The following is a 27041-nucleotide window of genomic DNA, read 5'->3' as shown; positions in this document are numbered from 1 at the left end:
TGCCCCCCAAAAATAGCACAATATTTGTGCTGAGGTGACATTGTTTCAGAGCGACAAAGTCTGCATAGAGAGGAGGTTAAGGCAGATAGACAGGTCAATAAAACATCAGAATATAGCACAAGAGACCGCAGTATGTTTCCTATTTCCAATCGAAAGCATGACCACGACCCTAACCTTAATCATACATTATTTATGATGACGACAAAAACTTAAAGTTCTAATTTTAACCCAAACCATGACCCTACCTTTCCCTACCATAAAGGTGTCACATCATAAAAAAAAGATTAATTTCTCCACAGTGTTTTGTTGATTTTCCCTGAGATACCACGCCCCCAGACCACAAGGCTCTGTCATGTTCACAACTAGCCCCCGACATATAAATGCAGAAGTCAACTGTCAGGAAGTGACAGCATGGAGCACTGTCAGTAAACACACAGCTAAAGAATACAATATAGCTCAATTCCAAAGCCTAAGAAAGACCAACTTGTACTCTACAATATTACAAATGAAGATACACCGTAAATTGTAAGTCCTCATTGATGGAGCTACAAAAAGGGCTTCAGTTTACTCATCTGCTCATAATACAAAGCATTTATTATGTCTACGCAAAACTGGGTCAACTGAGAGAATTCAAATCCATCAATTACACACAAGGACTGCAAATGTTTACAGTTTTGTTTTTACAGAATTTCAGGAAAAATATTACTGACTAAAGCTTTTTAATTACATTACTACTGCTGACTCGACTCCATGGTTCAACATTGGATTTTACACCGAGGGGGTTTATTTTGAAACAGATGACATGCTAGAAAGGTGAGTCAAGATTTGGATATATAGCAGCTGTGGAAGTGAGTTAATCAGAAACACAACTTGAGACACAACAGACATCTCAGTGAAACAATTGCACACAGGATTTATTCAGTGAGCTGTAATTTTTGTTCCAAATACACTAAACGTATAGCATGTTAAAAGGTACAATGTGTAAGATCAGGCCAAGACTGTAGTTAAAAACATTCAAAAAGTTAACTGGCATGAAAAAACAGAATGTGAAGTAGAAACAGCTTTGACATCATGTTAAAGACGTTGTATTGTGTTGCAGAGATTTCTTCTACTCTAAGTTAGCATGCTAACGAGCTAGCTCCAGCCCGCCCTGTGTTGTAATACCACTTGTACCTCGATATTGCGATAGTGGGTCACTGTAGTGTCCAGTTGGCCCTCAGTCCAACATGAGAGGACGATAAAGTAGAGCTGCCACGAATGACAATCAATGCTGCTGCACGAGCTGCTCACTCTCCTTAGCGCTCCTCGACCTCTCATTCCTCCGCTACCGCTACCTTTTATGTCTCCTGCCACTACTTGAACTTCCCTGTTTCTGACTGGGCAGACTGGGTGTAAAAATATCATTGTCTGGGCACACACCGTTCCCTTTGGGCACTCATTACAGTGTCCTTACAGGGGCCCCTAAGAAATCCATCAGACAGCTGCAGCTGATTCAGAACGCTGCTGCTCGAGTCCTCACTAAGACCAAAAAGGAGGATCCACATCACTCCAGTTCTGAGGTCTTTACATTGGCTTCCTGTATGTCAAAGAATTGATTTCAAAATCCTGCTGTTAGTTTATAAAGCACTAAATGGTTTAGGGCCAAAATACATTTCTGATCTTCTGCTTCGTTACGAACCATCCAGACCTCTCAGGTCGTCTGGGGCAGGTCTGCTTTCTGTCCCCAGAGTCAAAACTAAACAAGGAAAAGCAGCGTTCAGTTATTATGCTCCGTATATTTGGAACAAACTCCCAGATAACTGCAGGTCTGCTGAAACAGTCAGTTCTTTTAAATTAAGACTTAAGACTTTTCTTTTTACCATTGCTTTTAATTAAATATTTAAGATTTTTCTTTTTACTGATAACTTACACTGCACTGTAACTTTTACTGTCCTGTTTTCTTTGTCTTTGTTTTTAGCTTTTTATTATTTTCCATTTAACTCTTTTAACCCTGATTGTAACACTGTAACTTTTATTATATTTTATGTTGCTTTTAAACTTTTACATATTTCCCTGTTGCTTTTATGTTTTAAGCACTTTGAATTACCTTGTTGTTAAATTGTGCTATACAAATAAACTTGCCTTGCCTTGCCTTGCCTTCATTAGGGCTGCAACTAACGATTATCTTCATTATTGTTTAATAATGTTGATTATTTTCTTGATTGATCGATTAGCTGTAAGACATTTTTCACAATTTTCAGGACCTATCAGTGTTTCCCAAAGCCCAAGGTGAAGTCCTCAAATGTCTTCTCTTGTCCACAACCCATATATATATAGTTTACTATCATAGAGACATTTTTTCTTTGAAAACTGGCTCGTAGCGATGAATCGATTATCAAAACAGTTGGCAATTAATTTAATAGTTGACAACTAATCGATTAACCAACTAATCGGTGCCGCTCTAGCGCTAATTTTAACCAATTGGGCTATTCAGAAAGAGTGAGTCGTGCATCTGGCAAGAAAACGCACTGATAATTTACTATAAATGATATAAATTGTTAATATAAATTATATAAATGATCTGATTATGATAAATGATGATATATAAATCCCATCCTTCTTATTTCTCTGCCCTTCTCACTGCTGTTCTCCTAGAGTTTCAGTTCCCATCAGTGGACCAACACTGATGGGTTAAAGTGGCGCTGTATTGTGACAAAGCCAGCATGCTTTTTTCAGAAGTTATAGCAGGAACATGTGTTGAGGAGGAGGGGAAAGGGAGAGGCTTCCTTCCTTCGCTGCAAGTCACCAGGGAGGGAAGAACCACACGTCACCAACAGAGGAAGACGTATGGAGGGGGAGAAACAGGCAAAGAGAGACATAAAAGAGGGGAAGACGGTGACAGAAGGGGAGAGGGGGAAACTGAGATGGGGCAGAAGAAAATGTGGGAAAGAGGAGGACAGAAACAGGGAAGGAAATAAGAAGAAAACAAGGGGTGCTGAGAGATGAGGGAGGGGCGACACTGGGCATTAGCTGTAGTTTTAGCACTTGGGTCATTTCTTCCACATCTTTCTCCAATGTAGGCCAGAGAAGCACAGTACTGCTTAACTCATGATGATCACAGGACCCAGCAACGTGGATTAAGTCAAGAATAACAGACCAAAAAGAAAGCAACCAGCTTTACAGTGTTTTACCGCACAGTCATGACTCATTAAGGCTTGTAGGATTTCACTTTAATGAGAACGATCTTTCAATAACACCATGACATGACCACTTCCCTCTCCTGCTCTTAGTACTGTAGATTCAGCATTTAAGGCACATCACGGTCTCATTATGTATCCCATAATGCAGTCGTGAATTTCATACCGATCATTATTATAGCCTCAGGTTCCTATGTATGTTGGCTTAAGTGTGCTACAAAACAATCTGGGGTTTTACTTTAAATGCTGACAGCATCATAAAAAAGGTCCAGTTCTGTTTACATCCGGAGTCCTTCGTTGCTTCCTGTACCCCACTGCCTTAACGTGTTGCCATAAAAAATGAACAAATGCGAAAATGTTTACTTTTATGGCTTACGGACAGACGGAAGACTAAAGATGGCAAAAAGTATTTGTAAGAATGGACGCACAGCACTTTTTTTACACACTCCTGTGATGTTACCGGACATATTTGGTTACTGCAGATTAAGTTTATGACTCATATTTTATCTTTTAAAGCTTTATCACTCTGTGCTTCATCAGTAAGTCAAAAAGTACATGATGTACCTACACATTTGTTATTTCAGTAGCTAGTGCCTTCAGTACGTTTTGTAGCTGTTATTAAAACAGTTGGGTGTGTGTATACAATTTGCTATTTGCTATCTTTGACTATGTACACCTGAATTAACTCTATGTGTGATGAGTAATGTTTTCAATAGTGAGGCTGGTGACAAATTAAAGGAGTAAGTAAATGAATGGAGAAACATAATCAGTGCAGATGCTTCCATACTGGGATAGGGCAGGATAAAATACAGTCAGAAATTAGTTAAATTATTTTATTATATTCATTTTTAATCTTGGAAACATCAGCTGACAAGAAAAATCTCACCACAAGATCCACTCAGGAGCTGATCACATGACACAATCTTACTCAGCAGGTCAAAAGCTGTATAACAGCTACGGAGCGGACCATGTGGTTTTTGGCAGCAAGCACAGTTATGATGTAAATCAGGCAATATCTCTTCAAAGAAGAAGTAACCGAACAGTTGGGTGCAACAGACACATTTCGGCCAATACCTATTAGGGTTGGGTATCAAGAACCGGTTCCAAGTTGGAATCTGTACCAAATTTCCTAGAACCACAGACTGGATAAGACACGAGCATTTTGATTCTGCTCATCATTTCTAACCTTTTGCATAAGTCAGTCGTGCTCCCGATTGAACTGCAGTGAGTACTTTACAGTCCATTAAAGTTGCACTCATCTGCCAGGACCTGTTACGAGGACCTAACATCACGTCATTTGTTGTGCAGTATCTACGTCAACAAAGCATGCGAGTAGAGAGTACTTCTGTTTACATTTGTGGACCATGGCAAGCGCTCAAATTTTGGCTTAGCTTCACTAAAAAAGACAACGGCACAGCAAAATGCAACACTTGCATTTAGGGTATTTTGTGCAAGGGATTAAGCGCCTCCAATATGACAAAGCATTTACTTCAACACGGCATGAACCTAAAAGAACACTCCATGTTCAATGACACCCCAGATACAGATAACACTAACAGTCTCACTCTCAGATACAAAACACAGATAAGCCGACATTCAACTTTTATACTGAAGGTAAACGAATGATGATTATGCCTAGATATGAGAACCCAAAGACACTCCTCTAGTACAGAAACTCCTTCCACTTTAGCTATAAAAGGGGAAGATGAGCAAGGACAAAATGGATGAAGTATATGAAGATTTGTGGTGAAGGGGATCGACTCAGAAGAGAGATAAAAAAAAAAAAAAACGGATTCAGTAAGTAGAATCAGAATCGATAAAATTGAAACAATCCCCAACGCTAATACCTTTAAAGTACTGACATTCAATACCTAGTCCATTACAAGACAAGCGCTAAATACAAACAAGCTAGGTCTCAATCCACCGGAACATGTTTGGGAGATTTAGGACGTTTAAGACAGCACAAAACACCAAATGAGGGGAAATCTTTTGGAAGAATAATGTTCAACCTTCCGAGACCTGGAGAATCTATGCTAAGGAGTGCCAAAGTTGACACTTTTGGTTGGTTTTTCCTTAATTCTGCCACCAATCTCTATACTACAGTAGTTGTGTCTTGAAAGCATTGGTTTATAGTGATAGTGGTGCATATTCAATTGGTGGTTTTCTTTATGAATATATTAAAAAGTAGTGGTTGACCGATAGGCTATAGGTTTTTCAATGGCTGATGCAATGTAACATACAGTATCTCACAAAAGTGAGTATACCCCTCACATTTTAGTAAATATTTGATTATATCTTTTCATGACAACACTGAAGAAATTACACTTTGCTACAATGTAAAATAGTGAGAGTACATCTTGTATAACAGTCTAAATTTGCTGTCCCCTCAAAATAACACATCACACAGCCATTAATGTAGCCATTTTCCCTCCCCGGTGTCATGTGACTCGTTACAGGGTCTCAGGTGTGAATGGGGAGCAGGTGTGTTACAGTTGGTGTTATCGCTCTCACACTCCCTCATACTGGTCGCTGGAAGTTCAACATGGCACCTCATGGCAAATAACTCTCTGAGGATCTGAAAAAAAGAATTGTTGCTCTACATAAAGATGGACTAGGTTATCAGAAGATTGCCAACACCCTAAAACTGAGCTGCAGCATGGTGGCCAAGACCATACAGTGGTTCAACAGGACACGTTACACTCAGAACAGGCCTCGCCATGGTCGGTCGACCAAAGAAGTTGAGTGCTCAGCGTCATATCCAGTGGCTGTCTTTGGGAAATAGACATATGAGTGCTGCGAGCATTGCTGCAGAGGTTGAAGGGGTGGGGTCACTGAAGAAAATCGAAAGGACTCGAAACTAAACTTTTACCACTTTTCCAGTCATCAGTCAATTCTCATTATCTCAAAATGCCAGATATCGGCCCAATTGATAGGCCAACCGGCTAATCATTTTCCAAAAATTCCCCAAACTCTATGGTTAAAGTGTGTAAAAATGACATTTCATACAACAAATTATTACTCAAAAAATAATGTGCAGAATAATCGCCAATGAAAGTAATCAAGCACAAATTATCTGGTCCCAGCCCTTCAATTGTGAGCATTTGATGCTTTTATCTTGCTTTTATTTAATAAAATTGTAAACTGAATATTTTAGGCAAATATTTACAGCATTTTAGGCTCTGGGAAATTGTAAGGGGCATTTTGACATTTAATACTGTGGGGTCCAGGGTCCCCCAGGGGTCCTTGAGGGGGTACATTTATTTTCACTATAAGTAACACAATGACAGAATGTATCACTATTTTGTTTATGGGTTTCCTAAACTGTAAAAAAAATCTAAATTCAGATCAGATGGGCGACCCTGGGACACAATTTTATCAAATGGAGGTCCATAGTCCGTAGTCAGATTAGGGGTCCTTGAACCACTAATTTAACAGACCAAACCAGAAAATAATCAGCAGATTTATCGATAATGAAAACAATCAATAAGGAGAACTCCAGCACCTCTTCTACAAAATCTAAATATTGAGCTATCCTATGTCAAACCTCAACTCTAAGTGATGGCCTTTCCTGTGAAGTGAAGCCATGACAAAGATAAGTAGGCCCAGTTGTTGACTTAGACATGATGATGTCTTGGTAAAGAGTTTCTTGATAGTGAATCAAATGGAAATCCACTGAGCTAGAAGGGCTTCACATAATCCTCTGTTCAATCTCTCTTCTAGGAAAACAAACTGGTTAAAAACTAAGCTGCTCTCCTTCACTTCACCTGGACTCAAGTCAAACTGGCTGCTAAATACATAAACTCACATCAAACAGTGCGCTTCATTTGCCAGCAGCAACACTGCAGCCTTTTAAATAAGTCTTTGCTTAACGTTACACAACACATCCTGGGGCACTATTTCATTACTTTTACAATCGTTTGGCAACACGGCCAGCGATACATTTAGAAACAGAGACACTGATATATGTGTAACGTTAATGATGCAAGAGAGTTTGGATTAATTTCACACACTAACGGTGACAGTTACATCAAGGGAGCTAACTTCCTATTAGCATGAAACCATTTAGTTAGCGCTTTGTTTCTGTTCAACTGAGTGAAAGTTTAGATAAATTATCCGACACATAATGTTAAAGAAAGAGCAAAAAATGAGCAGACATCCTGAATAAAGATAGCGGAATTTGTGTGTGAGAGAGAGGGAGGCAGGGAGTACACGCACACACACACACACACACACACACACACACAGCTATGTACACACGCACTCACCGCTCGCAGTCTGAGACACGGCGGACACAGCAGTCTGACCCATATTCAGCTTCTCTGGAGCACCGAGGCCCCCTTCCCCAAAAACACACCCCACGATCACGACCGTCTATCGCCGTACAAATCCCGCCCGTAGCCGCCGAGTGAGCTCATTTCACACAAACACGCAAAAAAAGTTTCAGCCCGTGACGCCTGAGTTGCTGGAAACTTGACTGACCGAGTCGCTACTACGTCGTTAACTTCCCCTCCCACCTCTTCTTCCTCCTCCCGCGAGCAGCTGAAGAATGCCTCTCATTCCTCCTATAGACTGTGTATAAAGATGATTCCTGCAGGCAGATTAGAGACGCTTCTGGGGTCAAATGATGGCAGACAAGTCTACATTTGCCAAAACAACCAAATAATGGTATATTTGCCCAAGTACTGCACGTAAGTAACAGTTTTAAAGTACATGTACTTCGTGGTGGAAAAGGTGTTCAGATGTGTACATGTATTTGAGTGTGTCTGTATGTAGGGATCTGGGTGTGCAAGTAAGTACGTTTATGTATGGGTGTGTAGGGGCTTTATGCACATTATTTTATGAGTATAACTTATTTCCTTTTTAAAATTTAAATATTCTTTCTATGTGGAAGTCCTCCTCATGGATCTTCTGGAGAGTGGGACTGTTAAAATCCAGATTGGTTGTACACTTTGTGGAGTATGTAACATTGTATAGTTCTGCATTAGGTTAGGTTAACATCCAAAACATACTCAAAGTACCAAAATTATTTATTACTACTATATATTATTATTTGTCATGCATTAATGTGTAAGCATCAATAATTTTGCAGCTGGTAAAGGTGCAGTTGATTTCATCTGCTTCTGGGTAGCTTAATCCATAACAATCAATCATAATGTATTAGTTGATTTATAAATTTGTATTAACATCTTAGTCTGCCAAGTAACTAAAGCTGTCAAAGAAATGTAATGAAGTAAAAAGTACAATATTTGCCTCCAATAAATGTAGTATAAGTAGCATAAATTGAAAACACCCAAGTTATGTGCCTCAAAATACAGTACTTGAGTAAATGTACTTTGAGGCTGTTTACATTTAGGATTATTATGCATCTTGGGTGATCTGATCACATGTGGTCAGCTCTGTGTCACTTCACACCTGGTATTAGAATGCATCTCCGCATACTTCATGTGTGACCACTTGTGATCTGATCTCACTTCCCCGCTCTGTATGCAGATTCATCTAAACAGATGCTTGAATGCAAAATCTGTTGGCAAGGGACACGATTTTAGTATCGGAAGTGTTCTAGTTTGCATTTGTAGTCAGGGTAGAATTGACCAATGTTGTTTCAGCGGGCTTTGGTTGCATTGCAGTCTCTGTGGAGAGCAAAACTGTCTGTCGTCTGACTATGACTATTTATCTTTTAATCAAACTTGCAACCCTAGAGATTAGCTGTTTTGATCTGTTTATCTTTATTCAAAAAGTTACCAGACAACAGCCGATGGGTCCCGAGGTTGCATGCAAATAAATAATATTAATTTTCAATGACCAAATGCGATATAGTTTTTAATCTGAATTTGATGGATTTACTGTTTATCATACCACAAATGACACAAGAATTAGGTTGGAAAACCTTTGAAAGCCGGCGGAGCAGAGTTTTTCTAGGGGCTGGGCCCGCTAACTGCTGCTAAATGTTGCTGCTGCCAGCGGTCGTATTAGCTTTAAAGTTTAAATAAAGCTTCATCAACTTTTTCAGAATCAGAATCAGAATCGGATTTATTGCCAGGTACATTTTCACGTACGAGGAATTTGCTTTGGCTATGAATTGGTGCTTACAGTACACATAAAACATAAATAGTAATATAAATATATAAAAAGTAAGCAGATCAAAAGAATTTGCAAGTATACAAAAAATATTTAAAAAATACTATAATACTATAATACAATGCTGACAAGTATGTGCAAAAGTTGGCAACATGAGCATAAAGCACAGTTGAGCGTTGTTGTAAAGTGTGGGGTCAGGAGAGTGTATGAGTGTGTGTGAGTTTGGGGAGGGCGGCATGAGAGTCACTGACAGTGGGGACCCAGGCCTTGTTGAGGAAGCCCACTGCCATCAGAAAGAAACTGTTCTTCTGACGAGAGGTTTTGGTCCTGATGGACCGCAGCCTCCTGCCAGAGGGGAGAGTCTAAAACCAGTGTGTCCAGGGTGGGAGGGGTCAGCCACAATCTTTCCTGCACGACTCAGAGTCCTGGAGGCGTACAGGTCCTGAAGAGAAGGAAGATTGCAGCCAATCACCTTCTCTGCAGAGCGAACGATACGCTTCAGCCTGCCCTTGTCCCTGGTGGTGGCAGCAGCGTACCAGATGGTGATGAAGGAGGTGAGAATGGACTCAATGATGGTGGTGTAGAAGTGCACCATCATTGTCTTTGGCAGGCTGAACTTCTTCAGCTGACACAGGAAGTACATCCTGTGCTGGGCCTTCTTGGTGAGGGAGGTGATGTTCAGCTCCCACTTGAGGTCCTGGGAGATGATGGTGCCCAGGAAGCGGAAGGAGTCCACAGTGGTGACTGGGGAGTCACACAGGATGATGGGGGAGGGTGGGGCTGGGCTCTTTCTGAAGTCTGCGACCATCTCCACAGTCTTCAGAGCGTTAAGCTCCAGACTGTTCTGGCTGCACCAGGTCACCAGATGGTCGATCTTCCACCTGTAGGCGGACTCATCCCCACCAGAGATGAGCCCAATAAGGGTGGTGTCATCCGCAAACTTCAGGAGCTTGACAGACTGGTGACTGGAGGTGCAGAAGAGCAGAGGGGAAGGAGGTTCAATTTTTTGAACTGAACCTCCTCCTAGCAGTCCAAAGCTCCAGTGCCAGCGCTGTAAACAGTAGGGATGAGCAAGTACACCATTACCTGTATCTGTTCCACCAACACAATTATCTGTATCCTTACTCCGAAAGGGAGGGATTTTAACCATATGTGGGCGGAACTATCTACAAAAATTATTTACAGAACAGCCTCAAAATTGAGCTGGGTTTGAAACCACTGGATTAAACTACATATATAGGTGATAAACCAGCTCCACCTCGACCAGCTACACAGTAAAATATTGCTTACACATGCATGCAACTGTATTAAAAATCTTATAACGTTATATACACCTTGAAATAATGCAGAACAAGTGCTTTTACTTTTGATACTACAGTATACACTACCTGAGTAAGAATTGGAATGCAGGACTTTTAATTGCTAATACTATTGGAGTATTTTTACATTGTTGTATGGTAATTTTATATTTTTCAGAGTACTTCTTCCACCTCTGTAACTTCATTTCTAATACCTTTTAAAGAGTTTTTCAGAGAAAGTTTGTGTGTGTGCAGACCATAGACTATACACTCTGTGGAACAGACCAGCACATGTCTGGATATCACAGAGATCCATAAATAGACCTCACTCCTTATCCCTTGAAGCAGAGAGATAAGAAGGGATGGTGGGGTGATGGATGTTAGGGTAAAAGGTATGGTATGATGCAGTAAGCTGCAACTATACTATACTATTTTTATTATTGATAAATCTGCAGATTGTTTTCTCAATTAATTGTTTGGTTAAAAAAATGTAAGTAAAAGCTAAACAATTGGCATTATATTATGCATATTATATATAATGAAAATAGATGCAGATATATTTTCTGTCTATCAACTAAAATTCATTTGTTTTCTTAAATGTTTGCTTTTTTCTATTTTATTTGTCTCTTTTTAAATACTATTTACATTTGACTTGTGTTTCTTTTATATCTCATCACACATATGTCCAGTGCAAAGGAGTTGTCTTGTTGTTGAAAGAACAAATGATGAGATTGACAAAGACACTAATGATTAGTTGCAGCAATAATATGATGTGTGGCATATTATGATACGATTTGATTTATTGATTGATTGATTGAAACTTTAGGTGAGTTTCCATTTGACATTTAATGGGCAGAATGATCAGCCCTCTTAAAGAACTGAAAAGAAAGAAAGAGGAACTTCATTAGTTTTGGTTTTACTGTCACTGTGTCTAACTGTTGGTTTGAAGGCATTCCCCCAAGACAACAATACAACTACACATTTCTAGCTTGAAAGTGAAACAATTAAAGATGGGGTGGGGTCGAGCAAACCCCAGTGTGCACTGGCACAATATATCAAGCTTACAGTCCAGAAAGAATACATAAGCCTAGGGTCCAGAGGAGGATCAGTACAGTAATCTCTAACCCAGAAGCGATTTATTTTGAAAAAAAAGAGATGACAGTGTATCCTGAATCCAGCTCTGAGTGGGTCAAAAGGGAGCAACAAAGGCAGAAATCTGTCAAGGTTTGTCAGAAAGGCCTTAATCCTTTGATAGCAGGACAGCGAAATAATATCTGTTTAATATTAGACGAATATGAGCTCACACCACTTCTCACTGACAACCATGGTAAATCAAGCCAAACACTCCCGCCTGAGACTTTTAGTATGGGGGTCAACTAGAGTGTAATGAAGTGTGATAGTGTGTGTGAGGGAGAGAGAGAGAGAGCATTATCTGTCATCACTGTCAACAAAGTGTCAGTTGAGATGTTTCAGATCCCCAGCTTGACAGAACAGTCAGACAGCACAAACAAACGTTCACTCTCACACATAGCCTGGCATTGCCCAATCAGACTTGCCTGTCTGGAAGTGAAATGATCAAGGCTAAGACTGCCATCTAGTGTGTTTATTTCATAACGCGAATAACTGCTCCTCAGGTTAGACCAAAGATGATTTGTTGAGGTAATTATTGCTCATTCTTATTGTAAAACCTTTGTTTCAGCGTCTCCATGTCACTACTGTTCACCCCTCCTTTTCTACCCATAGTCATTAAAGGGCAAGAACAGTCTTAGCATGTATATAATCATTTAAGAGAGGCACATTCTTGCCATGGATTGCTGCAATAGGAAAAATAAAGCATCAAGCTCCAAACAAATCAAATGTGGCACATTCAACACAGGAAAAATGGGGTGATCAAAACAAAGCAGCGCATCTGGCTCCGGCAGCAGTGTGTGCAGGCCGAAGTTGTTAAAATCTTTGCATGGCCTCATTCATCATCCCTTAATACTGCCCTACACACTTGACTCATCTGCAACCACTCAACAATATCATATGATTGGCTGCATGTTTTTACATGTGTGTCTGAGTGTGTCTGTTTTTAAATCTTCTCATTCCGATAAGATCATTAAACATCAATATCTTGAGTGTAGTTCATTTACCTGATGCAGTATATTTGACAGCAGATTGAGAGCCTTTGCAAAGACCCCTAACCCAGTTTTATTTGTAGTAAATGATATTGAAAGCCTAGTTCTCATTCACACCTGGGAGCTGCCAAGACAACCACAGTCTTACGGGACTGTCGTTAGTAAATAAGATGGAAGGGGATAATTGAGACAGGAACGAAGTGAAGAGGTGGGAGGACAAAGACAGGTGGGAGGACAAAGACAGGGCAGGAAGATGGAAGTACTTAGTGAAGTTAACTGAGGAAAGCGACTGCGTTAGCATTAGCAAGGGGGTAATGTAATTAACTTGATTTATCTGCAACGTATACTGAATTTGTTAGAGGCTGCACATGTGTTAAAGCACAATGGAAAATACTGTTGTGATGAGAAAAAAGACCTGAATTAAACAGGTCACCTGGGTACCTGGGTCAGGCACTGTTGATGCTCAGCTCATTTAGATACAAGACAGATCAATGCAGAGCCAGAGGGAGTAGTTACAAGGGGATGAAATAAAGCTAGCTAGATCCTCCAGTTCCCATAATGTAACCCGATTACTTTCAAACACAACGCTCCCAGTTTGTGTTGCAGGCTTTGAAGTCTTGGAGATAGAGGGCTACGCAGGTCGATTAGGTCCAAAATGGACCTGTGGAAAAACCAATACCAGACATGTATAAATTAATTTTCAAAAAGAAAGAGACCCAATCGGAAAGCATTAGAACCAACCCAAACCAACCTAAAGATAATTATACCCAATCGAAACAAATAGAAAGAAGATAGACATTCAGAGTCCAACAGGGTGAGAAATTATTTGTTTTAACCATTGATGACTGAGTTCAAGTTTAACGCTATGCTTCCATTGATGTTCATAGGTTTATGTCTCCTTGTGTGGTGGGTTTGAGGACGTGTTGTTTACATACTTTTATTGTATTTTTTTTTACGTATTTTCTATGTCACAGTCTGTGTTTCATCTAGCAGGACAAATTTTCCCTTGGGTCTGGGATTGAAGCAATGTCATGTTTCCTTGCACAGGTTCACAGGCACAGTTCACTCTGCCTCAAAAAACACAAATTACTCCTGTAATGATTTTGACTACAATGACGATGACACAATCTGTAGTGATCACAGATACAGTCTGTTATTAATCATATTGACACATAAACATTCCTTATATTTATTGTATTCACTTTAAGATTGACCTTAAGAAAAGTCAATGTGTGTCTATGTGTGAAGGAGACAGACAGAGAGAGGTCAAGAAAGTCGAAGCTTCGCAACAGAAAACATGTTTGACTGTGAATATCTTTTCTTTGGGAACTTCTGGTCACAAACTCACCATTGACCCCTTTGACTGCTTCAAACTCTGTATTCCTTCGTGTCAGTTACTGATCAAACAAATGCAGGGAAAAGCTCCCTCTGCATTTAGCTTTGATCAATCTGATGCTCTTACTGAAAATATTTGCAGGAATACAGTATCCAAAAAGGAGATCTTTGGGGATATACTCAAAGTCAAGATGACAACCCTTTGAGAATGGGAACTTGTATGTGACAAGGTGAGACTTTTCAAGAACCGGTTCCTGTTTGTTCTGACACTAAATAACAGAGATCAACTGAGGGAGCCTGACCTTTGCATTGACCGGAACAGCAAAAGGAAAGGTAGAGGAGGAGGAGGAGGAGGACGAGGGCCAGAAGAAAGGAAAGGAGTCATCAAAAATTAAGTAGATGCCTCAGCGGAACAAGGGGGTAATAATTGTTTAAGTGCTACCTTTCAGAGCCTTTCTCCCCTCCCCTTGATTTATTTATTGTCATAGCAGCCAAAAGGACAGGGAGCCTATGCGCATGTGTGTGTGTCATTTGGGCTCACTTGTCAAAAATTGTTTTCATAGCTGAAAGGAGCACTTTCAAGTTGCCCGTTTTACAGTTGCACACTTCCCTTGCATAACAAATCCAAAGTGTGTGAAGTTACACGTGTGGCTTTTCAATGTTTTGGAGCAGCTAACCTTTTCAAGAGCCGGGGACCAGACATTTTTTTACCATAACAGTCTGCACCAAACTGTCATAACAGTCTAGTGTGACTCAGCAAGTGACAGGCTCTGTTATACAAGCAAACCAAGCTAGAGTCGAGAGGAACTGTTCTTAAACAGTCTCAGTAGACAACCAGTGAAATCTCATCATAGCACTGTGAAGCTATATTTGCCCATTTGCTTTATGTATTCATATAAGGGATCCCTATTATTAGCAGATTTTGCTTAAACATGTAGTAAACACAAGTATGAATATTACTAAAAGCCTATAACTTAAAACTTCAATCAGCTTATAGTCAAGTTTTCATCCAAATTCTAACTGAATTTCCAGAAAATGTATAAAAGACAATGCTAATTAATGGGAGTTTCCATCCGTTACTGTTAATATAATATCCATTACTGTTGCGAATATAAGGTGTTGGCCGCATTGAGATAAACAGTTGCTGGCACTAATTCTCCAATTTCATCCCAAACAGACCTCTGCTCTCAGTAAGTCTGACATTCTTGGTGTTTTTACAGTGTAGCTACAAAATATAAATCACTGACTGACATTTACCATGGGCATGATATTGCTTTGAGAATAAATTGCAATGCTTTTGGCTTCGGCTGCTGATTATAATCTAAAATTGTAACTTCATATTGGATGATTTAGTTCCTGCACATGATCCCACTCCCCACACTGTATATAGTATCTAAAACCAGTCACTATTCAATTAAATTATTCATTCTTTCAAACACACATCCCTTCTCTGCACCTTCATTGACCCAAATTTACCTTCTAATATTAACTGTACAGTCTTTTAATGCAACAATAAAATAGTAGTTACTGTCTTTTCTCTTCCCCCTCACATATGCCAGACAGCGTGCCTGAAACCTGATCTCCTGTTTGTTGTATTCTGTTTGGCACAACCCATAAGCCGCCATCATAGCTAAAATGTTGACTGTATAAATCAATAGTTGACATCCTGCCAGACAGGCAGCCAGAGAGCTTGAGAGAAAGCAAGCTCGAGAGAGAGAGAGAGAGAGAGAGACAAGGACAGAAAGAGATGGAGGAAAGACTGATACGGCAGTGTGGGTTCTTTCACAATAACCACATAACAAAGGCCACAGTAGCAGGAAAATGTAATAGCAACATGAGATCGCTGTGTTTCATAAAGAAAGCACAAGCCATGACTGTGTGATTTGAGGCCATGAGAAGACAGCGAATGAGGAGAGTAAAGAAACAGCCAACATTTACTTCTACGCTGTCATACTCCCTATGGCCACATCTGCACAGATTTACTGGAGAGCCACTGTCAATAGCACAAAATGAACAAAAACAGTCCTAAGCACGTCCGTCATGTTTGCTCAGTTGTGCCGTGTGGCTGTTTGCGCATTATTGCTCTAATGGAGACTCAACATGGTTTGCTTTAAAGCAGACTGGCACTGGTTGATGATGGTTGCTTTGGCCAATGTCCAGCTAGCTTTAACTCACACACTGAGGTCTGTCGCCAGAGTGTAGCAATACATTTTTGCAGCTACTGTACAAGTGTGAACAAGTGAAATCCTGAGACATCTTATGATTGTAAATAGATTTACCAACCAAGATAAAATCATACGTCACAAGTCATTCAGTGAATCACCACATTAACAGCAGGATATTTCCATCCATCTGCCAAGCGGGAAGTTTGTTGTTTTACCAGGACAAGTCTCACATCAAATTAAATGAATAAAAAAACTGCATCACTGACACAGCATTTGTTACTTCAGCAGAACTACAGTTAACCCTCTTTTTCTCTAAGAAGGTAAGTTCTGTCGTCCTGAGTGCAGAAGTGGATGTGCAACATGGAGATTAACAGCTTCTACACATTGAACTGGGCTCATGACAGATTCGTCCAGTGTCTCCATACAATGCAGGCAGCAATGTGCAATGGTAAATTACTATAGTCAAATGACCACATGGAAATCCGCACATTCAGCCTCACCTTACATTGTCTCCTGAACTCACACAAAATACGACACGTATACAATACAACAGTGAGCAGAGAAAACAGAGAGAAGAGCCCTATGACCACTCGCACTTACTGCAGACACACAAGCATCATATAACATTCGTATTCTGGCATGCACACTCACAGATGCTGCTTTGCCTTGCAAAATGCTGTTTCACAAATCCACAACAATGAAAATTTGTTGTGTACCCAGCGCACATCCCCATCAACACAGACTAATACACAAAGGAGCACAGAATAAAGGGAAGAAACAGCTGTAAAGCTTACCTGAGACAACATTCTTGGTTTTCTTCATCAACACATGGCAACAGGGGCTTTTTGCCAATTAAAGCATGTGATTTGTTATGACAGCCTCCGCAAACAGTAATTAAACTATATTAGATAACATGGGCCCGATATAGCCTGCCTCCTCTAACTGAGTGTGAAACCAACCAACACATCAATGTATCATTCTAATTTAGTTTCATATACCCAAGATGACTACCTACTAAGCCTACCTGGAATTATTGACTTTCCCCAATAGAAATATTGACAATAAAGTTACAGCCATTAGATGTGCCTTTACTTGACTCATACTACAAACTATAATGCTAAAATGCAACTGTGGGCAGACTTACAAAACCAATAATTGCTTTTAAAGTCAAGCACACAATCATCATTGCCTCGAAAGCATTGCTAAAACGGGCCCTTGGAGCACAGCAGAAGCCTGGTTAAGTGAAGATATAGTCAACCAGTGTTCTTCTGTGTTCCACTTGCAGCATTAGCATCTTATTAATATTGCACACAGTGTAGTTGCTTGTGTCTTTAAAGAAGTGTTCCTGTACATAATGCATGACTGTGTGTTGTTGTCATTACTCTATGCCACATATTTATTTTAGATTATGAAACAAGACAAAGTGACAGCGACCCAGCCAAATGATTTCTGTCAACAATGGTCAGATGCTTACACAAATTAGCTCATGGTGCAAAACAGTCAAAGTCACCAATACCAGCTCGCGCACTTGTTTAAATGCCCTATGACCCTCTTTTTAATTTAACTGAATGCTAACTTCAGACACTGAAAGCAGGCTGGTTCATAACTCACATATAAGCGGAGGATTTACAGCCTCTGCGTGTACACTTTACATGTAAAAGCAATCACCGGCTAACAGGTGACAACCTAATCAACATGTAAGGATGTGAAGAGAAGAAGAACAAGCGGTGGAAAGGATCAATCTGTGTGTCTAACATGCCTTCTGTAACATCAACACAGACACAAAAAGTCAGTGAGACACAGATGCACAGAGAAAGATACAGAAAGAAGCTTATCATATAAGAAGAACACTCACCGTCATGTTCCATGACTTGACCCAGGGAATATTATCAGCAGTGTGAGTTGATCCTTGCCTCTTCCCGACACACCACCTCTCTGCCTCTCTCCCTCCCCCCACTGTCTCCCCCTCCTCCCTTTCTCACCGTCTCCCTTCTTCTGCTATGCTCTCTCTCTCTCTCCCCTCCCTGCCTCTCTGTCTACTTCCCTCCTTCATCACTCTGCCCTCCCTCCCTCAGTTTCTCTCCACTGTCTGCTATTCACTCGTCCCTCCTCCCTCCCTCCCTCCCTCCTGTCTCCCCTCGCTCCAATACAGAGCATTAAAAGTTAATGTTTGTTTCCATCTCAGTTCCTCGTTCTCCCTCCCAATCGGTGCATCGTTCCACATTTATCTCCATCCCCCTGCTTGTCAAGTTTTTCCTCCTTCCTCTGGCTACTCCGTCTGGCTCCAGTCTCACCCATTTTTCTTCACTCTCCCTCTTGTGTTGAGGTCCCACAGTGACGTAGGAAATGAGAGTGGAGAGAAGAGGAGGGGAGAAGAGCAGGATGCCGATTAGGAGTCACCGTTAGAGATGAAGGTATAGAAGAAACAATATAGAAAGCGAGACGGAAAATAGAAAGGAAGTGTGCTAGCGTGTGTACTTTTCCTTGTCACACTTTCATCATGTATGTTTTTATTTATGTCGATCATCTACAGCAAATATGAACAGACCTCACTGCAACATCATCAATGTGATAGTAAAGTGGTAGGCATGATGGTTACATGTAAGTGTTAAGTGCAGATTCTGTCAAACCAGTGGCAGTGACATGTCCAACTACAGTGAATCTTGGATTCACTCTCGCTACCAAGACATCAGCACCACATAATATTCTACAAACTAATCAATAACATCAAAACAAATTTTAAGGTTGTTTTAACCCCAATTCATTCATTTTTAACTAGGGCTTCAACCAGCATTTATTTTCATAATTGATTAAACTGTTGATTATATTTCTGTTATCTCACAAAAAGGTAAAAATAAAAAATGCACAAGGTGAGTTTTTCATACTGCATGTTTTGTCCAATTAAAGGTCAAAGCCCCCAAAATATTCAACTTATAATTATATAAAAGAGCAAAAAGCTACAAATCTGCCTATTTGAGATATTGACACCAGAAAATGTTTCAAATGTTTGCTTTTAAGATGTGTGATCTATGAAAATAGTTGGCAATTAACATTCTGACTAATTGATTCGGCCTTATTTTTTATTTATTATTTATAACAGCGTATTAGGACCATTGTAGTTTTTAAAAAAACATTATATTCCAATAAAACAGTTGTATATTTACAAGAAAAATAACTTTTTTTCTGTCATTAATAATATAACATAAGAGAGTGCAGCTATAAGAGGCAGAGCTTTTAGACAGGCAGATATGAGGGACTGTAACAAAACTACATGAAAGCTTGTATCACATCCTAGTCATTTATGACATGCAGTTTTTCCCCAACTTTTTATGCTTTTGGTCTTTGAACAGAAGATACAAATAATTTTTAATCAGAAATAAAAACTCAGTTAAATGTCAATCTTTAATTCACTTACATCCATTATTTCCTTTCATTAAAAGGTTCTGAAAATAACTTAAAAACTAATGAAGATTCTCAGTCATCAAGGTCATAGTTATCCAAGAAGGGTTAAAACAACGGCAACTTATACAAGATACTTCAAGGCGTGGATGAGAGGTGAAAGTATCTTCAATCAGATCCAGTTGCCCTTATATTGAACCCTCCTTGGATATTTAAAAAATACTTTTTCTTTCTTTGAGTGATGAGATCTTACAAACAGACAGTTGCTGGGCTTTTTAGTCCTTATCAGTCAGATATGATCATATCACATCCACTCAGTCTTAATTAAACACCTTTGTTGAGATTTTGAATGCTAAACTCTCAATAAATAATAACTAAAGTTAATTTTTAACCTAGATTGTTGCTTAGTAACAACATTTTTAATATCATGGAAAATAATTAAGATTCAAAGCCAAGTTCTTCAGGGGCTTTGGATACACACTGCTGAATGGAGAACACACCTGATGGCCGTGGTGCTACAGTGACTGCGCAATGATAAAAACAAAGCAGACATTAAACCCACTGATCATAAACATAACATCGGCAATCATCACATTGCTAAATAAATCAATACACATAAACTCTGACAGACACATGCCGAAAGAGCGATAGAAAGGAATCAAATGTACAGACAGAGAGTGCCAGAAGGACTAAGAGGCAAACAGATGGTCATTTTCTTTTACTTTTCTCTGTCACACACACGCTTGAGGTCCCTTCGGTGTTGTGAAGAGCCACTCAACAAGGTATATATGCCATCTGTATGCTAGTGATGGTTTGATGATGGATGTTGTACCCGGACCTATCATAAGTATTGTGTGTCCCCTTTAAATCCACACAGTGTTATATTTGTGTATGTGTGTATGTGTGCATTTTTAATTTCCTGTTCTTTATAATTTGTTTCTCTTCTGATACTTGAATTCCACTTATGAAAAGAATAAGTGGAGTAGGACATTATAAAATTAGCTGATGGACTGAAATGGACTGACACTGTATCTGTGTGTGTGTGTGTGTGTGTGTGTGTGTGTGTGTGTGTGTGTGTGTGTGTGTTTGTAATAGTGCTCCAACCAGTCTTTTCAAACTTTTAACTTCCCTTGTCTCTTCTTATATCCTGTCCCTGTCTAATGAGTAAAAATCATAAAGCTTAAAATCTTATGTTTGTTGTTTTTATTACTAATGTCTCTCTGTTTCACTGCTGTTTTTAATTAACCCAACTATTCATAATGAATAACAACAAAATATCTTTATTAAATTTCCATTACGCACACACATACACTTACTGTATGTACACAGCATTATGAGAGGCTGTGCAGTGTAACATCCTGTTCATTTGCTGTTGAGGCGTTCCTATAAATATTAATAGAGTTAAAGGCTTATTAAGTAACTGCACAGAGTTACTAATAGACAGATAGAGAGGGGGGACAGAAAGGGAGAAAGTGAGACTTTGACTTTTGAAGCAGTCCAAAGAAACGGCTCACAACAAGCAAGAAGAAAAACAACTGGCTCATTAACAACACCCACCCACCCACACGAACACATACACACACACACACGACCGCTGAACAAAAGACACGATAGATGAAAAACATTAAAGTATCTCACAAGGTCAATTGATATTTAGAAAGGCAACCAGCCAACCCTCTTTCCTCGCCACTAAATGTGAGAAAAACACTGAGAGTGTGAATATAAGAGAAAGAAATTAAGAGAGAGCCCGTTTTTACAAGCGTTAAAATATGTGTTCAGGAAGACTGAAGGGAATCGAGATTAACCTCCAAGACAACACAGCTGTGTATCATAATTATTGGATTACAATCACCTGTTGTTTGTCTACCGGTATAATCATGTGATGTAGTGTATTTACAATGACAATTAAGCATCAGGGACTTTCGCCACAATGGTCACATAAATAACCTCTTAGTTAAGGTAAAAGAATGACAGCAGTCACAATAAAAAGAAACCAACATTACCTGTCAGTTGGAAACAGGAAAGAGTTAGCGTCTGTTACAGTCTGATGTTTTGTTGACCATCCACCCACCCCAACCTCCTGCCAGTGCAGACTTTCGAAGGGTTGATGGTAGTCAGAATCACAATCAGCTTTATTGCCAAATAGGTTTACAGATACAAGATACATTTTGTTGTATGCAACATGCATTGACAATAAAGGCATTCAATTTGCGCAGTGAATGCAAAATATTCTTATGTAAAACATTTGAGATAATTATTGGAGACGTAATAATGAACCTAAAAATAAGGTTGGTTGCAGCAATGCTAGTGACGTGGCTCTTGGGATATGGCAAATCAGTAGATCTATTACCTTTATTCAGACTGAAATATCTCTATAAGTCTACTGGATGGATTGGCATAAAAGTTTGTACAGATATTCATGGTCCAAAGAGGAAAGAGCCTTCTCAACTTTTGATATAGCTCCATCAACAGGCAAATAGGTTTTTGAATAATTACTGTCACAGTCAGTCTGTGTCTGTCTGTTCGTCTTCTCCAGGCACATTCTTAATTCTCATGGCCCCTTCATTGCCATTTCCCATCCATCCACCAGATGCCCTTCTTTCCCCATCACCTGACTGCCCCACCCATCTTCACACTTGTTCCCACTTCCCTCATGCAGTCGCCTGGCCCTACCCACTCACCTCTTCACCTGCATCTCATTCCTCAATCAATTCCTAGATCCTTTGTTCCTCAGTCTGGTTGCAATGTTGCGCATTTCGTGCTTTCAAGCTTCACTGTATATCTTGCTATCTGGAATATATCTGAACCTGTCTGCCTACTTGTACAAGTTATCTACCTGACTATCTGTACCTGCCTGTAAGCCTATATACCTTAATTTCAACAATAAATAATTGAGCTGTTGCATTCTGCTCTGACTGTCTGCATTTGGCTCTACCCTGTGACAAATTACAGATTAATGACATCCTCAATCCTCAGCTGTACTTTGTGTTTAGTGCAAATTTAGCAAAAGTTATCATGCTAACACGCTAAACTAAGATGGTGAACATGGAAAACGTGGAGCAACCAATCAGAAAACATCATACCCTCTAAACATCATCACACTGTCATTCTGAGCATGCTAGCATGCTGATGTTAGCATTTAGCTCAAAGCACCACTGTGTACAACCTCGCAGAGCAGGTAGCATCATAGACTCTCTGTTGTAGCCTGTTGAAATCTATAATCTTATTGTTTGCTAAATTTAAATTTGAAAAGGTTTTTGAAGCGTTCAGATGACAAACCAAATGAACTACAAAGAAATTCTTTGTACAGGTCTGTTTATCTCCAGCTTTAACAAACTGGGCCATCAAACTATATGTAAAACAGCATTCTAAAATAATAATTACACCTTCAAATTAAGATTTTACCTTTTGAAGCAACAGCTGAAGGGGGTGACAATGTGACTACAACACAGTTATAAACAGGGCCTTTAATTTACCTAAGAAAGTCTTAACCATAACTTTAGATATGTCAGTAGCTGTTACAGCTGCTGCAGCAGTGGCTGAGGATAGACTGTGTGGGCAGTGAAGGGGGAAGGGCTGCTCTCTGCATTACAGTACATTTTAACAAGTAGTTATTGCAGACTAAAAGGGTCTGTAATCAATGTTATTTCGAGGAGAGTACACACAAGGAGGAGAGAGTACCAGCAAGCTGACACTCCCGTCCTCTTCTTTTCTTTAGCCTTGCCATCTGTCCTCTCCTCCTCCTTAATCATCCTGTCCTTACATCCCGTTTTGCCTCCTCTTTGACACTCTTCCCTCTCCTGTTTTATTCCTTTATATTGTTCTCTTTTGTCTTTAATATATCAGCTGTTGGTCATCCTGCCCATTATTTATGGTCTCTTTTTCCTTTTTATTCCCATCTTCAGTTCTTTCTTTTTTTTCTCTGCCTGCCAGAGAAATGAAACACCCATCCAGAGGACAGCATGTTATTTACAACAGACCACGAAACACCAGCTCAGCCTACACATGATCATAAACAGACCCCTCCCCCATCTTTTTCCCCCATCACCATCTTTTTACTTACTTAACGCATATTTGGCTATTTAACTGGGTCTTGGATGTTGTTTTGGATGCCTAAAGAACTGTCAATGTCTTTTATTTGACAAAAACTTGTCCACTCTGGAGCTTTCGTGCATGTCACATGATCTTCCTCAGCAGATTTGAGATAGCGATAGAGTAAGAGAGACTTTTTCAAACCGTAAAACGTGGACTAGAAATATCAACGGTCTTTCAAGTTTTGAAAACATTATTTGATTTGAGTACATTTGAGGGTGGAATATCCTACTTTATGAACCTTTGTGTCATAACTGCTGATGTCTTGGTGAGATTTGCTGTGCCGTACCCAGTAATGTGGTGGGAATCGGTACAAATTTCAAGCAAGCAAGAACTGCTTTTAAAATCACCTAAAGAACTTGTAATTCTTTATATATAGTTATAGAGGAGAGACTACTGCTACCACAAGTCTGTTTAAAAGCATAGCTAAACTATTGGAGTGGGGAAGGATTTTTGATGTTCAAACAATTCTGAGAGCCCTTTTGACCTAAATGACCTACTTTATATGCTTCCTGTTAACTTGCACGTTCTCAGGTCCGTGGGCTGTATTTTCTTTTCAGTCAAACTACATGGCCATTAAAAAGACATCCCTCCCTTCTGCCATTAATTCTAGTAATATTCCCCACAGGAGCATTTTTCTCTGGGCAAGAGAAATTTCTCATCAGCAGGGTCAACTAAAAAGAGTGCTGTAATTCATATGAATATGTTTTCAGGGAGAAATACTGTTTGTGCCATTTGTGGTTTAGATCTTCACGTCAGTTCTTACCTACATTTCAGCAAAGCAAACCCAGCACGCTCCCCCTCAGTCCATATTTGACTGCTTTTGAATGAATGTGAAAACTGTAATGTCACCATAAGTGTGAGGTGATGCACTTGGGTTTTTTAGGATCTCTGTAAAAAAGGTTGATTAACTCCCCCTGTTGCTTGATCTACAGATAGTTCATTTTACTGCACATTACAACACAATACAATCATTCATAAAACTATGATCAAAAAACAGATAATGTGATGGATTGTATATGAATAATCTAACTATCCGTTCTAAGCCAAGTTACTGTTAGACAGCTCAAACAATCAAACTCAAAATCCAAACTGGACAACTTTGGACATCTAAATTCCTAAATGCTCCACTTCATGATTGTTTCCTGTAATAATGTAACCATAAACACAACACTTCCTGTGGCAGCTGAAGATAAGCACAATAAGTATCACTATAATGTTATAAGACTGCAGAACAAGACAGCCCTCCTGCAAAACACTATATTAATAAACTTCATGCTTTGCCTATATCAGAGGTGTAGGCGTGTAAAACGGGCAGTGAGCACCGCTGCAAGCTTACTTCTGAGCGAAGACGGCTGATAGGAAGTGGTTCCAACCACTGAAACGATACATAAGCCTGTCAGGGCTCAACAGCCAAAGGCTTCAGGCGGCAAAACTGTGACACTGACATTTAAGTAAGACACAGAGGACACATAGCTGGTTAACACTTTGGCTAAGGTCTTACACCGCCTGTGAAAAGGTCGCATCCCCTCCCCTTGGCCCTCATGTTCCAAAGTCTACACCTTTCTGACACTTAATCTTCAGAAAAACCCCTTTGTGTCAAAGGTAAAAACTAATGAATAAACATTGCTGCAAACTGATTACAAATATAAGACACTGAATTATTGATTGCACACTATTTACTCATTGGAAGCAGCCTTTTCCTTTGTCCTGGTGATGTACTACTTTGTGCATCCACTGTGTGTTGTACAGAAATAAATCATGAAAGAGGGACAAAACAGTATAGGTGCTGTACAGTTAGGAAAGAAAGAAAGAGAGAGAGAGAGGGAAAGGAATTAAGACAGAAAGAAAGTTTGTGTGTTTGCTTATTTGAGGTATCCAGAGCAAAACTGAGAGGAGTTTTTCTGTGTGAAGCAGGAAGCCACTGCTGCTCCATTAGTCATATAGAGATGCTGTCTGGCCAACAGCAACTGGTATAACTTGAAATACCAAAAGAAAAGAGAGTCATTTTATATTGAGGATGAAAGACAAGAGGCATGTCTCAGCTGAATATTAACTAATTTAAATGAATAAAACAGCTTCATATGGTTAATTTGTTTACTCTTTTCCATACCATTACGTTTTATAGGTTGCCTTAGTTGTAGCCTACAGTTGTTGGGGGAAACGGTACAGCTCGTCCTACCTGAGTGGGCTCCCCGGAGCCTAAACAGCACCCTGTAGCGAAATCCTCGAAATCCGGAGCCGTCACTCTTGGAGCGGGACCTGGAGAGAGACCACAGCGAAGGAAAATGCCTCAACTCCGGGTGGCTGTCCCCCTCCTCTTCCATGGTCGCCTCCTCTGTCAGCCCGCAGAAGAGAAAGTTCACAGACTCGCAGTGACAAAGACGTGAAGAAAGCTCGCCAACATCAGCAGCCCGCCCGCTGACACTCACTCAAACTTTTTCTCCTGCAGCAGACAGAAGTGTGTGCAGTGCGTGTGTGTTAACGCCCATCGCCTCTGAAAGACAAATTGCTCATATAATTACTGTTTGAAATGTGATCAGACTACTAAGTGAGTAAGACTTGTGACAGATAATTTGCTTTTTTAAGTGAAGGCTAAACGTCACATTGGCTGATACGCTGTAATAACAGGCCTATCCTTTTTATTAATAGCCCAGTGCTGGTAATACTTTGTAGGCCTAGGCTATGTAAGGTGTGCCTTGGCTGTATTTGCCTCACATTGCATGAATATTTAAATAGGCCTACATCTTTCCTATATCCTGGAACTCTGATGCGGTTGTTTTAATAAATGTCTAAGCATTATTTTCAGGAAGTGAGGACGTCTTCAGCTGTTCCCCGAGAAAACAGCACATTTATCGAAGCGTTCAATAATTGCGTTTGCCTTTTATCTGTGGGGAAGTAAAGATTACCAAATTAATGTTAGGCCAGTAACGTCACAGAAAAGAGACAGACCTAGTAGCAGCTTTTAAACATTAGGTGTCGCTAAATCTCCACTCTGGTGTAGTTATTCTGCTTTCCATGTGTTGACACCCAACGCTTGTCTCACTTTACACCCAGAGGTGATAACAGCAAAGAGCTCTCACTCCGATCTCCTTTTCCGGGAACTAGAACTAGAAAATATTTCATAGGTAAAGCTTTAAAAAGATGGTTGAATGGAGCAGATTACAATCAATATGAAACAGGTGTTAACATCCAGAACTACTGTCTTTTTTAAAATGTAGGCTAATAGCTTAACTATCATATAGCTTCACACCACACTTCATTAGCCTACATTGCATTTATCAACAACAACAAAAAAAATGCTTTTATCCCAAAAATGGAAGAAGTATTCAAATATTTTACCTTTGTACAGAAAAAGTGTAAAAGCATTCCAGCATT

At 39.8% G+C, this 27041-nt stretch overlaps 1 protein-coding gene across 1 annotated transcript in view; it reads right to left on the bottom strand.

The window, feature by feature from the left end:
• The window catches only part of LOC123984516 (phosphatase and actin regulator 1-like), a 32178-nt gene that overhangs the window by 3778 nt on the left and 1359 nt on the right, over positions 1–27041 (bottom strand). The window contains exon 2 of the mRNA XM_046071439.1: positions 25846–26160. Within this exon, the coding sequence (XP_045927395.1) occupies positions 25846–25990 (145 nt within the window). The 5' untranslated portion in view covers positions 25991–26160. The remainder of the gene's footprint in view (positions 1–25845; positions 26161–27041) is intronic.

This window comes from Micropterus dolomieu, linkage group LG15 (assembly GCF_021292245.1).
Source record: "Micropterus dolomieu isolate WLL.071019.BEF.003 ecotype Adirondacks linkage group LG15, ASM2129224v1, whole genome shotgun sequence".
Taxonomy (NCBI): domain Eukaryota; kingdom Metazoa; phylum Chordata; class Actinopteri; order Centrarchiformes; family Centrarchidae; genus Micropterus; species Micropterus dolomieu.
This window is presented reverse-complemented; position numbering and strand designations above follow the sequence as displayed.